Source organism: Herpailurus yagouaroundi, unplaced genomic scaffold, assembly GCF_014898765.1.
Source record: "Herpailurus yagouaroundi ecotype Mexico unplaced genomic scaffold, PumYag 139, whole genome shotgun sequence".
Lineage (NCBI taxonomy): Eukaryota > Metazoa > Chordata > Mammalia > Carnivora > Felidae > Herpailurus > Herpailurus yagouaroundi.
This window is the reverse complement of record NW_024412394.1, coordinates 17,661,639-17,678,123: the sequence shown is the minus strand read 5'-3', so window position 1 is coordinate 17,678,123 and position 16,485 is coordinate 17,661,639. Positions and strand designations below refer to the sequence as shown.

Below are 16,485 nucleotides of genomic sequence, written 5' to 3'. Positions count from 1 at the left end.
TCCTTCCTTCCTTCCTTCCTTCCTTCCTTCCTTCCTTCCTTCCTTCCCCCTTCCTTCCTCTCTCCCTCCCTCCCTCTTTCTCTCTCCCACTCTATCTTCCTTCCTTCCTCCCTTTTCTTTCCTTTCCTTTTTTTCTCTTCCCTCTTTTTCTCTTTCTTTCTCTCCCTCCCCCTCCCTCCCTACATCCTCTCCTTTTTCTTTCTTCCTCCCTCCCTTCCCCTTCCCTTCCTTCCTCTCCTTCCCTCCCTCTCTTTCTCCCTCCCACTCTCTCCCTCTTCCTTCCTTCTTCCTTTCTCTTTCTTCCCTTCTCTTTCTTTCTTCTCTTCTTTCTTTATTCCCTTTTTTCTTTCTTTCTTCTTTCTTTCTTTCTTTCTTTCTTTCTTTCTTTCTTTCTTTCTCTTTCTTTCTTTCTTTCTGTTTTCTTTCTTTAATTTCTTTCCCTCCCTCCTTTTTTCTTTTCTTTTTCTTTTTCTTTCTTTCCTTTGCCTGCCTGCCTGGCTTTATTACTTCCTCTCTCACTCCCTCCTTTCCTATTTTTGTTCCTTATTATTTTCCCCTTTTATGGCTAAGTAGTATTTCAATGTCTGGATAAACCATAGTTGGTTTATTCATTTCTGTGTTGAAAACACTGGGGTTGTTTCTTGGTTTGGGTGATTATGAATAGAGATACTATAAACATTTATGTACAAATTTTTTTGTGTATAAGCAAGCTTTTATTTATTTTTAAACTTATTTATTTATTTTGAGAGAAAGCACACACATGCACTTGTAGGGAAGAGACAGAGAGAGAATCCCAAGCAGGCCATGCACTGTCAATGTAGAGCTCAATGTGTGGCTCAAACCCATGAACCATGTGATCATGACCTGAGCTGAAACCAAGAGTCAGACGCTTAACTGATTGAGCCACTCAGGCGCCCCAGCTTTTAATTTTTTAGAATTTTTAAAGCTTTATTTCAAAATTATTTCAAAAATAATAATGGAGTGAGAACCAAATTTTTCAGTCTATTAAAGGATTTGAGATGAATTCTTAGGAAAATGCTGTCTCTAAAGGAAGTTGCCCATTTTTCCCCAGCTTCATAACTAAAGTGGCTCTATCTATTTGCCACTACCCTCCTCCCACTTTTCCAGATAACAAAATTCTCATGGACATTAGAAATTCTCTTGGCTCCATGGTAGGAGTCCCCATTGCTCTGTTTTGATGTGTTACATGCCATTTTTTAAATAGGATACATATGTCAGAGCAAGTGATTTCACACATTCTAGAGCTGAGAGCATTTCTGTTCTAATTAGTGGAACATAAGAGTGAAATTGAAATTTTGCATTGGGGGAAAAGGTAAGTCTGAGAATAAAAGGGGAGAATTGGAAGAATGTCCCCTCAGCAATGGAGAGAATTGGAAAGAACAATTGTATGTTATTGTTGCAATTGGATTCTTGTAGTTCTTCAGATATGTGGATCTTGGATTTATTATTGGTTCATTTAATTATTTAATTCAACAAATATTTATTGGACCTACTAAGTGGCAGGTATTATAAACATATCTCTTCCACAATATTTTTATCCTATCAGCATCTTACATCTTATTAATATGTTATCATTGGGATTTTTTTTTTAACAGGGGCCAATTTTACAGCTCGATCAAAGTCATTTGTTGTCTCACCTGCAACCATGTCAGAGAAGTCAACCATCATCTTGGCTGTTTCCCTGTGCTCAGTGGCCTCATGGCTGGCTCTATGCTGTCTGGTGTGCTGTTGGTTTAAGAAAAGCAAAAGCAGAAGTATGTAGATAGTTTTTCAGTATGAAAATATCAGGGGAGGTGGAAATATCATCATGTATACTCTATTAACATTTCTTTTACTTTCCCCAAAGAGAAATTTTTATGAAACTGCAACACAGTATACCACATGGAACCAAATTATTCAGTTCATACAGTAGAGTCAAAGATTGCCTAATCTTAAATAATAATAGCAATAATAATGGAAGCTCATGCTTATTGAATATTCACCATGGGCCAGGTTCTAAGTACTTTATACACATGAATTTATTTAATCTTTACAACATCCTTATGAAGTAGGTACTAAATACTATATCCGTGTTATGGAGATGGACCATGAGGTACAAAACAGCTAACTAACTTGCCCAAGGTCACACAATCAGGAAACAGCCAGCCAGTGTGGCTCCATACCCCACTCTCTTTCAAACACTATGTTCCCCTGCCCAGGTAATCTTCCAAAAAGTAAGTTCAAGACTCAGCTGGGAATGCTCTCTTCTCATTCAAAAGAGGGAAGAGAATGCTTGGTGGGTTTTTTTTTTCCTCACTAGTAGTGTGGAAATCATGTTCTTGGACATTTTTCCAGAAGCAGATCTTTTTTGTGTAGGCTGGATACATGGAGAATCACTGAAGGAAACAAGTTCTGTGAAAAAGGCTTCTTTCTTTCTTCTTTTTTTTTTTTTTAACGTTTATTTATTTTTGAGAAAGAGAGAGACAGAGCATGAACGGGGGAGGGTCAGAGAGAGGGAGACACAGAATCTGAAACAGGCTCCAGGCTCTGAGCGGTCAGCACAGAGCCCGACGCGGGGCTTGAACTCACAGACCGTGAGATTGACCTGAGCCGAAGTCGTCCGCTAAACCGACTGAGCCACCCAGGCGCCCCGAGGCTTCTTTCTTTCTACTCTGCTGTTAGAGGATGAGAGATACAGGTGCAGACCGGGTACTGGATCCCTTTCTCCACCCCATCAGATGAGTGGACGAAACATTTGTGATATTAGGAGATGGTAGGAAACCAAAGTGATAGGCAAGAGTGAGTACAAAAGAGGTGAAGCAAACAGAGAAAGTCAAAATAAAGCAAGGAAAGAGAACGAAGTCTGGTGCCACTACTAGAAGGTTCACAATGCTTGGATTTCCTGAGAGATGCCAGGGAGGGAGGTTCCAGGAGATGCCCTCTTTATTTTGAACCAAGCATCAGCCTGATATCTCTCCCTGTCGTGGTGGGGCTGGACAAACTGCAAGGAAACTCAAGGACACCTTGTTTTTCTCAAGAAGAATGGGATTTCATCCTGTCCACTATGATTTGTTGAATGCAAGTTGTGGTCTTTGCTTTAAAATCTAACGGAGTGTGTGTGTGTGTGTGTGTGTGTGTGTGTGTGTGTGTGTGTGTGTGTATGTGTGTGTAGAGAGGGAGAGAGAGAGAGAGAGAGAGAGAGCGCGCTAAGCCCACCAGCTATGCTGGGACCTCCCACTAAGCTCTGCTTTGCTCACCCCATCTCTTCCCTTTTGTTCCTCAGCTATCGAGGAAGATTTTCCTACCATTACTAACATGTCATTACCTCAGTATCCTCTTTTTTGCTTTTTCAACTATCTGTGGACACTTTTTGCTATATTAAATTCCCACATTTTCCTGACTGGATGCAGACTCCTAACTTTCTTTACAAAAATGTAAAGAGATCATGAGGAACTTTATGAAAAAAATGTATAGTAATTAGCAATGGGTGTGGGGGGTGAAATGCACGTAATCAGTTCTATATGAGTAATTTGCATTTTCTGCTTTTTATTTTCTTTATATCTTCCTTATAACATCCATTACTTTAGCATAAAAAGTATCATTCCCCATCTTCATCATGGGACACTATTCTCTGATTCAGCTGCACAGTCTGTGTCAACAGATTATAAAATTTTGATCTCAGGACCTTGTTACACTTTCAGTAATTATTGAAAACTCCAAAGAGATTTGTCAATGTGTGTTCATCTACTAATATTTCCAAATTAGAAATTAAAGGAGAAAATGTAAAATTTACTTATTTAGTTTAAAATAGCAATAATTGGGGCACCTGGGTGGCTCAGTCAGTTGAGTGTCCGACTTTGGCTCAGGTCACGATCTCGCAGTTCGTGGGTTCAAGCCCCACGTCGGGCTCTTTGCTGACAGCTCAGAACCTGGAGCCTGCTTTGGTTCTGTCTCCCTCTCTCTGCCCCTCCCCTGCTTTCTCGCTCTCTTTCTCTCTCTCTCTCTCAAAAAAAGTGAATAAACATTAATTAAAATATATATATATATGTATAATAATACATGCATTATATGTTAACATAATTAACAGTTTTTTTTTTTTTAATTTCAAAAATGATGTTTGGGGGCACCTGGGTGGCTCAGTCAGTTAAGCATCTGACTCTTGATTTCAGTTCAGGTCATGATCGCACAATTCGTGAGTTCGAGCCCCATATCAGGCTCTGTGCTAACAGTGCAGAGCCTGCTTGGGATTCTATGTCTTTCTCCCTCTCTTCCTCTCTCTCTTAAATAAACAAACAAACAAACAAACAAACAAAAAACATTTTTTAAATGATGTTTTCAAATATAGATAATGACAAAAATGGCACTTTTATAGAACTCTTTAATGTCTGCTTAAGAAAAGTCAGCATTGGATGCCTGTGTGGTTCCGTGGGTTAAGCATCCAACTTCTGCTCAGGTCATGATCTCACGGTTTGTGGGTTAGAGACCCATGTCAGGCTTTCAGCTGACAGCTCAGAACCTGGAGCCTGCTTGTAATTCTGTGTCTCCCTCTCCTCCCCTCACCCTCCTCATGCTCTTGTCTCTCTCTCTCTCTCTCTCTCTCAAAAATATATAACCATTAAAAATTTTTTTTAAAAAAGTCAGCTGGATTCTCTTAACAGCTTCTGTATTATATTTGCTGCAATGCATTGTTTTGACTGAAGTATATGAAGAAAATCCAGCCTCACAAAGATACATAGTAGAAGAGGAAGAGTATTTTAATAGCCTTCATAGATAATCGCAGATAATCCTATTTGATAGTACACCCAAACTGGCCAAGAGATGGTTCCTTAAAGGTACATCACAATGTACTCTTACAGTCCGTTACATGAAAATTAATCTATCATATACTTTGAGTGGAGACTTATCCATGCATGATTTTGAAATATGTGTTAGCTATTTGGAAAATATTGTTTCACTGAGTTACAAAGATGTTCCAAATGCTAATATATTGCATTCTGCAATTTTTTAAAAACTGCATTTGTTAATATCAATATTAAACTTTAAGAATTAGAAATATGCAAAATTTGTAGTTGATAGAAGTCAAAAATTCTAAATCTCCCATGAAAGCTTGAATTTTATCACTGGCAACAAATATTATCAATTGTTTCATACAAGTTACAGACTCGCTTCATTCACTTAAAAATCTGCCAGATACCCCAGAATGAATAGCCAGAATCTGTCTTTCGTTCTTCCAAGTTATTTTAGTCTAAAAATGGTGTTACATGAAAAAAAATCAGCTATTTGAGCTAAACTCAATCACAAAAGTGCTTTTCCTTGAGAAAAATGATCATATGCCATGGCCTGGCAGCATCTGACATTACATTACAAATTTATGTGTTTATCCTCTGCTATCCAAAGTAGAATAAAAGCTCTATAAGATCAGGTACCAGATCTTTATTACTCATTGTCTTTCTATTGCTTAGAATAGTTCCTGGCATGAACAATGTAAATATATTTTTGATTAATGTAGTTAATAAATAAGTGAATAGAATATAAACATCTCATCAGTCAAAAGTAGATTCTTCAAGGTACCTGGGTGGCTCAGTCAGTTGAGCGTGTGACTTTGTCTCAGATCATGATCTCATGGTTCCTGTGTTCAAGCCCCGCTCAGGGCTATGTGCTGACAGCTGAGAGCCTGGGGCCTGCTTTGGATTCTGTGTCTCCCTCTCTCTCTGCCCCTCCACTTCTTATGCTCATATGCGCTGTCACTCTCTCTCTCTCCCCGTCTGTCTCTCTCTCTCCAAAAATAAATAAAACATTAAAAGAAATAGAAGTCTTCAGTCAAAAGCACACACAATTTCATGAGCTCTATGGATTGTACCCATGTCAATTTCCTGGTTTCGATACCATATTATAGTTATTTGGGTTGTTAACAGTGGAGAAGGCTGGTTTAGGATGCATGAACCATCCCTTATATTTCCTGTGAATCTATCATTATTTCAAAATAAAAGGTAAAAAGAGTATTGTAACATTCCATACCAGCTCTGTCCAGTAAAAATATAACATGAACCACAAATATGAGGCACATGATGTAATTTTCTAGTATCCTCTTAATCTATCAAAAGTTATTTCAACATGTAATAACTATAAGAATATTAGGTATTTTACAGTTTTTCAAAATCAGGTGTATATTTTGCACTTACAGCACATCGTAATTTAAGCTAGTCATATTTCAAATGTTCAGTAGTCCTATTTGGTGGCTAGTTTTACTGTATATGGCTACTGAACCAACCTTAAAGTTGCTGGTCAGTATATGGGATTGTATTTCATTATTCCTTAAGCTCTCAATATATCATGTGAATTCTATTGCATGTGTATATCACAGTCATTTTGTGAGGGCGTACAAGAGGAACACCTTAACCCTTAGGGCACGTTTGCAAATAAAAAAATGTCATTTTATCTAAAAAACAAGAAACATTCACATTTTTTTTTCATTATTCTAGAAATAAAAAGTGGAGATATTTCTGAATTCCAGACCAATGGTCAAAAGAATCACATCCACATCTCATCCAAACGCCAAGGATCACATGTAGAGACTGAAAAGGAAGACGCCATGATGGGAGAAGGTAAGCTTGGACAATGGGGATGATTTCCACAACAGAGACCCATCGTGGATGAGCTGTGGCCTCCCTCTCCACATGGTTGTTAGTTTCTGGATCAATTTAGTTGTTAGGCCCTTCTTTATTCTTTGTTACTTCTTCTCAAGGAAATTACACCCCAATACAGGAATATACAAGTCCATCTGATTCACTCAGCTATTAACCAATTATTCAAGTTGACATTTATAATTTTTTCTTAGTAGATGATAATTGGTTTAACATTTGAATTTGTTACATAGAGAAAGGGAAAACTAAAGCATAGGCATATAATCTTTCCCTTAGCTATTGCAAAGCTGCCAGTCTGGCAACATTATTGAATTTGGGAAAAAAGACAGTGGTGTTGCCAAATACCAACTATGCAAATTAAGCTGAATATGGAACCCTTAAAAATGAGTCAGCTCTGTGAAGCTCTGCTTTGTTGTTTTGTTACTTTTAGCAAAATGCATTATTTGCTTACATTGCACATTATGCTAGATGATTTTGCTTGTTATATTTCTATATTACCATTGGAATTGGTGCCAAGCAAAGAAAAGGTAAGCATTTATTCAGACCAATGATTTTCCTTTGCCCTTCTAAGACACAGAAAACAGGAGGACAGTGGGTAGAGCACAAGAGGGATTTGCCAAATATGGATATGGTGGATGAAAAATATTCATATAATTTTTATGAATCTGAAACATTTTGAAGCATACACTCTAGAAAGAGTAATATTTGTATTTATTCTAAGGAATAGTCAATTATCATATTTTCTGCTTGAAAAAAGAATATGAATTTTAATGATTATGAGTACCATGTTTAACTAAAATGTAGCAGTTCAATGTTGTTCTACCTCTAGTTCAGTGAACTCTGGCAAGTGTATGTGTGTGTGTGTGTGTGTGTGTGTGTGTGTAGATATCAGTTTGTTTGCCTGTTTGTATTTTTTCTCATGGAGGAAATGAAGTTAGTTTTTTAGAAATGTCCCAACAAATTAGCCAGCCATACTTCAGCCTGGACCTATGCTAGAAGGCGGAAGTAGGCTTGGAGTGGGTAGGTGTGAGAAGAAAGAAGATAGAGAGAAAAGGATGGGAATTTTTTCCAGATTCCATCTAAGACCACTTTGTTTGGTGTCTAGAAACTTCTTGTCTATATTATTGCATGTAAATTCAGCATAAGTGTTTGAAAAGGCTCATGTGAATTCAGCACTGTGAAAAACAGCATATTTAGCCGCATTCTTAAGCAAACAGCAAGAGTGATGCTAATCTCCCCCTAATCTAATATGGCTATCTACATGAATCTCGGTTACCCTACTTAAATTAACTACATTAAGCAGTCCACAATGCCTGGGTGTTTTATTAAGGAACATTTTTTATCTGGTGGCTTATTAATAAATTATCAGGAATGAGATAAGGGACAGGGTTCCTGCGGAAAAGTTTAGATTGAAGAGACGGGAGTATTAGGGGCCATTTTATTAGGACATCCAGGTTAAAAATAGAAAGATGTGTTCTCCAAATCCTCCCTTAGGGACCATAGCAGATTTGTTTCCTTATTTCCTAAGCTATGTCCAAATCTGAAGAGCATCAATTCCAAGGCAAGTAATGAGGCATCTCCTATTTTCTTCAGAAATTATTGCCAGCTACAAAACAACTAATTGTTGAAAGCTTTAAATAAATTTGGTTTATTTCAGTATTTCTGTGGCACTTTAGTTTCCCTTTTCTCTCTCTTTCTAAACTTTTGGCCTTTGCAAATAAAGGAATTGGCTCTGTCTCTCATAAGCACACTGCATTTACTAAGCAATACCATAGCACTAAAATTATTCAGCTGGTGGAACTGTTTCCACCATCCAGTATATTGAGACTGTAAACTCATCATGTTATGGCTTTTACCAAAAATTGTGTGGATATAACAGGGGTGGTGGAGAGTTACACTGGGGGAGGAAGGGAGTGGTGCATATATCCCTCATATTTTACCATTACCAGACAGACATATAGAGCCATCTGAGTCAGCTTATAAAATTCATATTTGTGCTAGTCACTCTGCTAGTTAGATCTAATGAATTCTCAAGTTAGTTGGAGAGGCAGAGGAATGGGACAGTTCAGAGCATGAAAGCCAGGAGTCAGGCAGACTGAATTTAATCCTGACTCTCCTGTTGACTTGCTTTGTGGCCTCAAGGAAGTCAACTATCCTCTCTATGTCCATCAGCTCCCTCATTGGGAAAGTTGCTATAATAACACTGCTCACACTTATGGTTGTTGTGCTGATTAAGTGAGTTAATATTACTAACGTGTGCAGAGCAATTCCTGGCATATTGTATGTAAGATATAAATGTGTTATTTATTGTTGGTTCTTGTTATTTAAGACTCAAAGCCTTCAAAGGCATGACTCCTTCCTATCTTTGTAACCTTACTTTGCAATTCACCTTTATGCCCACTGCCCACACTCACTACACTAGCTCACTCCTCCTCAGGTGTGTCTAATACCTTCCCACCCATTTCCCTGCACACTTTCTCCCAGTTGGATTCCTTATCTTCACCTGTTAAAACCTCCTGAAGCTTTTAAGCACCAGCTGAAAAATGTTTTTGTTTTGTTTTGTTTTTTTCTCGTAAAGTCTTTCCCAGTCCCTCCTACTTCAATGAAAATGAGTACTTCCTCTTTGGGTTCCAAAATATTAAATGTGTGCCTCGATGGCAGTATTTTTTCATTTTTTTTTGTTTGTTTTTAAGAATTCATTATACATAGATGGCTCTCTGTTCCCATAGGCCAGTGGTTCTTGAGAGGCTAGTTTTGGCCCCCCAAATAGAGTGGCCACCTTATCCTGGTTTTCCCAGAACTTTGCCAGTTTTAAAAATCAAAGCCTTGTGTCTCAACAACTCCCTGTATCCCAGACAAATGGGGACAGTTAGTCATCCAACCTCCAGAGGACATTTGCATTGTTGTCAGAGTTGTCACAGGGAGGGGGGACACTACTGGCATCTAGTGAGAAGAAATTAGGGATACCATAAACATCTTACAATGCACAGGACCACCCCACAGTAAAGATTATTTGGCTCAAGATGTCAATAATGCCAAGGCTGAGAAACCCTGGAAGAAGCTATTGTCTTTGTAATATGTAGATGAGAGATGCTGGAATGGCTTACTAAATGTAGTTAGATTATGTCTCCCGATAAATATTGGATAAGTATTTATTTGCCTCCTGATATTTGTTTAATACTTTATTAGATCTTCTCTGTATAGTTAGTTGCAGAGAGGTGATATCTGGTCCCCTGTCTTTTATGAGTGTGCAATTTGGTTGGGACACAAGAATAATATTTTGGGTAAAATGAAAGAACAATTCTAGGCAACAATTAAGTGTAAAGCAGTCACAACAAACAATATGTATTTGATGAACGTAAGGATTGGAGATAATTCCCCAAGAGTGAAAAGAATATCACTATCTTAAGTTACATGTTTAGTCCTTCAAGCTCCTAAATCATATCACACTGTTTCAAATCCCATTTGCTAAGGGCCTGGTTGTCCAGTTTGCACACACTCAGGTTTACAGAAATGCCAGGGAGGGAGTCTAGTTTTGCTCTGTCGAAGCTCCATTTTGTATTATTCCTTCTCAACTGTTCCCTTGCTCCCCTAATTTGGTTAACAGGGAGCAGATCTCCCAGGTGAGACACCTCAGAGTTCTCTTTACCTCCTGGTGCTCCCCATACCACCCTGTGCCCTTGCTCACCAAGTTTGAATAACAACACCACTGTAACCTCTTTGGTTTCCACCTTCCCCTATATTGTTTCACAGATGTATCTTCACTTCAGTCTTAGTTAATACACCCATTATAGATGTCCACTCCTCCTGTCCTTCTTTTCTCTCCAGGACAACACTCCCCATACACAACTTCTCCCAGCTTCAAAATGACATTTTCCAATGTATCTACACACCTAAAGTCTCTACTCCTTCCAATCCCAGATCAAATTCAGTTTCTGCTTTTTTTTTTAAGCTAGAATAAATAATCCCCTTGTTTGAACTTTTATAACACTTCCCTCTTGTTCACTTAACACCTTTTATATATAATATAGTTATGGGTGTTCATGTAGTTCTGATCTTTTTGAATAAATTCTGTATATTTTCTAATTCCAGCAGCACTGTTACCATAGGGTGTTAGGATATTAGACTGCTTATAATTATTGTTATTGAGTGAATGGTGAAAGCAAAGATGAAATGAGACCTGTTCCTGCCCTTCTCCCTTTCTAGAGAAACCTGGATTCCAGCAGTTTTTTCAACTGCTGTAAAAAAGCCCCCTTATTTTTCTAAAAGAGACGCAGAAAGTTTATTCAGGTTCACAAAATAAACAACAGGATCATGACTGTACGTCTTTGGGGTCCTACCAATTGGCAAAATGTGACTGACTTGCAGGCAGAATGCTATCTAGTGCCACCTTAGTTTCCTTGCTATTGCCTTTGTCTTTGTGTGACTGCTACTGCTGCAGACCCCAGTGCTCCCTTCTCTAGACATCGAAGGTCTTTGGCCACTTTTTTTTTTTTTTTTTTTTTTTTTTTTTTGGGTGAAACCTCTGTTCCCAGTGCTGGGAACTGAAAATTCATGAAAAAATGGCAAGATATTATGGATTTGTGACTAAATCATTGACTTCAGCGTTTTATGTCTACCACTTTAGGGTCCTATTGACTGTATACGGTGTATTTTATGAATATTAAATAAAAAGGACTGTGAATTTACCTTTGTAAGTACAGACCTATAAGAATGACAGGGAGAGGGAAGAAGAGAGCTGGCCACAAGATGTCCAAAAGCAGGGAAGACCAAAACAGCTCTGGACTAAAAATTGTCCCACGTTCCCAGGAAAGTAGAACTATATTTGGAAGTTATTAATAAATACCCTGCCCATGTCATATAATTAAAAATATATGAACATCTCCTAATTTAAAAATGTAAATAAAATCTAGCACTTAATTCCTTAAGAAAATTTGTAAAATGGGAATATTTTTTAAAATACCAAGGGTAAGAGACTTTCAGCTAAATAAGATGGAGAGTTCCAATGTTCTTTGTAAGCAAGATCCAATATTATGTTTAACAAGGGAATATTAGAAGAGGTACTACTCACATTAAGATAAAACAAATAACTCATTACCACAACTTTATAACATATTTTAGAATGCTAGGAAATACAATATAAAAAAAAAAAAAAACTAAGAGAATGTTAGAGAAAATACATGATTGTTTGTAGATGATATAACTGTTTAATACTAACTTAAAAGATGCAACCCATAAATGCTATAATTTATAAATAATTTGAATTGCTTACACAAAAATTATGTTGGTCTATGCAAAAATAATATTGTATAAGCCAGTGGCATACAGTTAGAAGGCATATTGAAATGCATAATAGTGACTAAAGATGATGCTGTCTTGGAAAACAATGTTAACAAGAGGTATATTGGAATTTTATATAAAAAATAAACTATATTGCATAGTTTAAAGAGCAGACTTGATTACATAGGGAATTGCACCATGTTTCTAATTGGATTGAGTAATATTGCAAAGAAATCAGTAACTCCTAAATTAATTTTGGTTTAATGCAGCTGCCATTATTTTATACTGAGTAGAACATCGTAAGATGATTCTAAAGTTCTTCAGATAATACAGAACAATGATACAAAGCCAATTTTTTTTTATTTTTATTTTTTTTTTACATTTATTTATTTTGAGACAGAGACAGTGTGAGTCGGGCAGGGCAGAGAGAAAGAGAATCCCAAGCAGGCTCCACAGAATCCAATGTGGAGCTCGAACCCACAAAGCTGTAAGATCATGACCTGAGCCAAAACCAAGAGTCAGACACTTAACTGACTGAGCCACCCAGGCCTCCCAAAGCCAAATTTTTAATAAGAAATTGAGTTTAGGCAGTAGGGATGGGTAGCTCAACCAGAGAAATAATATTTATGTTACTATTTTCAGACAATATAATACTGACATAAGAATATATGCAGATATTAGTTCAAATAAATGAGATATAGATATTAGATATATAAATGTAACATATGATAAAAGAGATAATAAAGATAAAACAACTGTTAGTCTTTAAATGGGGTTAGTAAATTTGACTGTTTACAACATTTATCAATCTAGACTCACACTTCAAAAATTATACCAAAGTAAACTCCATATGGATTCATGAGTGAATTCAGGTTCACTAAAACATATCCACTGCTAGAATATTATAAAACAATAAATAAACACTCATGATATAATTTGGAATGAAAGGCATTTTTCTCTCATATTTTTAAAATTTCCATAGCTTATTTGCAATGCATTACTTATTCAAAATATATGATAATTTTTCTCTTCAAGGAAAAAATCTACATTAATGAATCTTAATTATTGCATATACCTTCTTAAACATGTAGGCAGGACTGCTGCCCTGATTGACAAATGAGAAACCAAAGTGGAGTACATTCTTTTTTTTTTCCCCACTGTTAATATGTCTTCTTTTTTTATGTTTTTTTTTTCTTTCTATATTTATTTATTTTTTATAATTTACATCCAAATTACCACATAGTGTAACAATGATTTCAGGAGTAGATTCCTTAAGCCCCTTACCCATTTAGCCCATCCTCCCCCCCCCCACAACCCCTCCAGCAACCCTCTATTTTTTTCTCCATATTTAAGAGTCTTTTATGTTTTGTCCCCTTCCTGTTTTTATATTATTTTTGCTTCCCTTCCCTTATGTTCATCTGTTTTGTATCTTAAAGTCCCCATGTGAATAAAGTCATATGATACTTGTCTTTCTCTAACTAATTTCGCTTAGTATAATACCCTCTAGTTCTATCCACGTAGTTGCAAATAGCTAAATTTAATTCTTTTTGGTTGCAGAGTAATAATCCATTATATATACATATACATATATATATATATGTATATATATATGTATATGTATATATACATACCACATTTTCTTTATCCATTCATCCATAGATGGACATTTGGGCTCTTCCCATACTTTGCCTATTGTGGATAGTGCTGATATAAACAGTGGGGTGCATGTGTCCCTTTGAAACAGAATACCTGTATCCCTTGGATAAATAGTAGTGCAATTGCTGAGTCATAGGGTAGTTCTATTTTTAATTTTTTGAGGAATCTCCATACTGTTTTCCAGAATGGCTGTGCCAGTTTGCATTCCCACCAGCAATGCAAAAGAGATCCTCTTCCTCCGCATCCTCGCCAACATCTGTTGTTGCTTGAGTTGTTAACATCGGACACTCTGACAAGTGTGAGGTGGTATCTCATTGTGGCTTTGATTTATATTTCCCTGATGATGAGTGATGTTGAGCATTTTTTCATGTGTCTGTTAGCTATCTGTATGTCTTCTTTGGAGAAGTGTCTATTCATGTCTTTTGCCCATTTCGTCACTGGATTAGATGTTTTTTGGGTGTTGAGTTTGATAAGTTCCCTATAGATTTTGGATACTAAAACTTTATCTGATATGTCGTTTGCAAATATCTTCTCCCATTCTGTCAGTTGCCTTTTAGTTTTGCTGATTGTTTCATTGAGCAGAAGCTGTTTATTTGGATGCGGTCCAAATAGTTCATTTTTGCTTTTGTTTCTCTTGCCTGTGGAGATGTGTTGAGTAAGAAGTTGCTGTGGCCAAGGTCAAAGATGTTTTTGCCTGCTTTCTCCTTGAGGATTTTGATGGATTCCTGTCTTACATTTAGGTCTTTTATCCATTTTGAGTTTATTTTTGTGTGTGGTGTAAGAAAGTGGTCCACGTTCATACTTCTGCATGTTGCTGTCTAGTTTCCCAGCATCACTTGCTGAAGAGACTGTCTTTATTCCATTGGATATTCTTTCCTGCTTTTCAAAGATTAGTTGGCCATATGTTTATGGGCCCATTTCTGGGTTCTCAATCCTGTTCCATTGATCTGAGTGTCTTTTTTTGTGCCAGTACCTAACTGTCTTGATGATTACAGCTTTGAAATATAACTTGAAGTCCGGGATTGTGATACCTCCTGCTTTGGTTTTCTTTTTCAAGATTGCTTTGGCTATTTGGGGTCTTTTCTGGTTCCATAAAAATTTTAGGATTGTTTATTCTAGCTCTGTGAAGAATGCTTGTGTTATTTTGATAGGGATTGCATTGAATACTTACATTCCTTTGGGTAGTATTGACATTTTAACAATATTTGTTCTTCCTATCCAGGTACATGGAATATTTTTCTTTCTTTTTTTTAGGAGGGTTCTTCAGTTTCTTTCATAAGCTTTCCATAATTTTCCATGTATAGGTTTTTCACTCTGTTTAGATTTATTCTTAGGTATTTTATGGTTTTTGGTGCAATTGTAATGGGATCAATTCCTTGATTTTTCTTTCTGTTGCTTCATTATTGGTGTATAAGGATGTGACCAATTCCTGTGCATTGATTTTATATCCTGCGACTGCTGAATTCATGGATTAGTTCTAGCAGTTTTTTGGTGGACTCTTTTGGGTTTTCCATATACAATATCATGTCATCTGTGAAGAGTGAAAGTTTAGCCTCCTCATGGCCAATTTGGATGCATCTTATTTTCTTTATGTTGTCTGACTGCTGTGGCTAAGACTTCCAATACTGTGTTGAATAACAGTGGTGAGAGTGGACATCCCTGTCTTGTTCCTGACCACAGAGGAAAAGTTCTCAGTTTTTCCCCATTGAGGATGATATTAGTGTTGGGTCTTTCATATATTCCTTGTATGATCTTGAGGTAAGATCCTTCTATCAAGGTTTTTATCAAGAAAGGACTTTGTATTTTGTCAAATGTTTTCTCTGCATCTATTGAGAGGATCATGTGGTTCTTGTGCTTTCTGTTACTGATCTGATCACATTGATTGTTTTGTGAATATTGAACCAGCCCTGCAAGCCAGGTATAAATACCACTTGGTTGGGTGAATAATTCTTTTAATGTATTGTTGGATTTGGTTGGCTAATACCTTGTTGAGGATTTTTGCATCCATGTTCATCAGGGAAATTGGTCTATAGTTCTCCTTTTTAGCGGGGTCTATGTCTGGTTTCGGAATCAAGGTAATTCTGGCTTCGCAGAAAGAGTTTGGAAGTTTTCCTTCCATTTCTATTTTTTGGAACAGCTTCAAGAGAATAGGTGTTAACTCTTCCTTGGCTGTTTGGTATAAATCCCCTGGAAAGCCATCTGGCCCTGAACTCCTGTTTTGGGGGAGATTTTTGATTACTAATTTGATTTCTTTACTGGTTAAGGGTCTGTTCAAATTTTCTATTTCTTCCTTTTTCAGTTTTGGTACTTTATATGATTCTAGGAATTTGTCCATTTCTTCCAGATTGCCCATTTCATTGGTGCATATTTGCTCATAATATCCTCTTATTATTGTTTTTATTTCTGCTGTGTTGGTTGTGATCTCTCCTCTTTCATTCTTGATTTTATTTATTTGGGTCCTTTCCTTTTTCTTTTTGATCAAACTGGCTACGGGTTTATTTTGTTAATTCTTTCAAAGAACCAGCTTCTGGTTTTATGGATATGTTTTCCTGTTTGTTTGTTTGTTTGTTTTTATGGCATTGATTTCTGCTCTAATCTTTATTATTTCCTGGTTCTGCTGATTTTGAATTTTATTTGCTGTTCTTTTTCCAGCTCTTTAAGATTTAAGGTTAGGTTGTGTGTCTGAGACCTTTCTTCCTTCTTTAGGAAGGCCTGGATTGCTATATACTTCCCTTTTATGACCACCTTTGCTGTGTCCCAGAGGTTTTGGGCTGTTGTGTTATCATTTTCACTGGCTTCCATGTACTTCTTAATTTCCTCTTTAACTTCTTGGTTAGCCCATTAATTCTTTAGTAGGATGGTCTTTAGTCTCTAAGTATTTATCATCTTTCCACATTTTTTCTTG

At 36.8% G+C, this 16,485-nt stretch overlaps 1 protein-coding gene and 1 long non-coding RNA gene across 3 annotated transcripts in view; one reads left to right on the top strand and one right to left on the bottom strand.

The window, feature by feature from the left end:
- Window positions 1-6,732, top strand: part of PKHD1 (PKHD1 ciliary IPT domain containing fibrocystin/polyductin) — a 475,556-nt gene extending 468,824 nt beyond the window's left edge. For both annotated transcript variants that reach the window (XM_040473753.1, XM_040473752.1), the window contains 2 exons: window positions 1,617-1,775; window positions 6,483-6,732. In XM_040473753.1, coding sequence (XP_040329687.1) covers window positions 1,617-1,775; window positions 6,483-6,628 — 305 coding nt within the window. In that variant the 3' untranslated portion in view covers window positions 6,629-6,732. The remainder of the gene's footprint in view (window positions 1-1,616; window positions 1,776-6,482) is intronic.
- The window catches only part of LOC121029572 (uncharacterized), a 260,453-nt gene that overhangs the window by 37,344 nt on the left and 206,624 nt on the right, over window positions 1-16,485 (bottom strand). The window contains exon 2 of the long non-coding RNA XR_005789775.1: window positions 1,659-1,746. This is a non-coding gene — a long non-coding RNA (uncharacterized LOC121029572). The remainder of the gene's footprint in view (window positions 1-1,658; window positions 1,747-16,485) is intronic.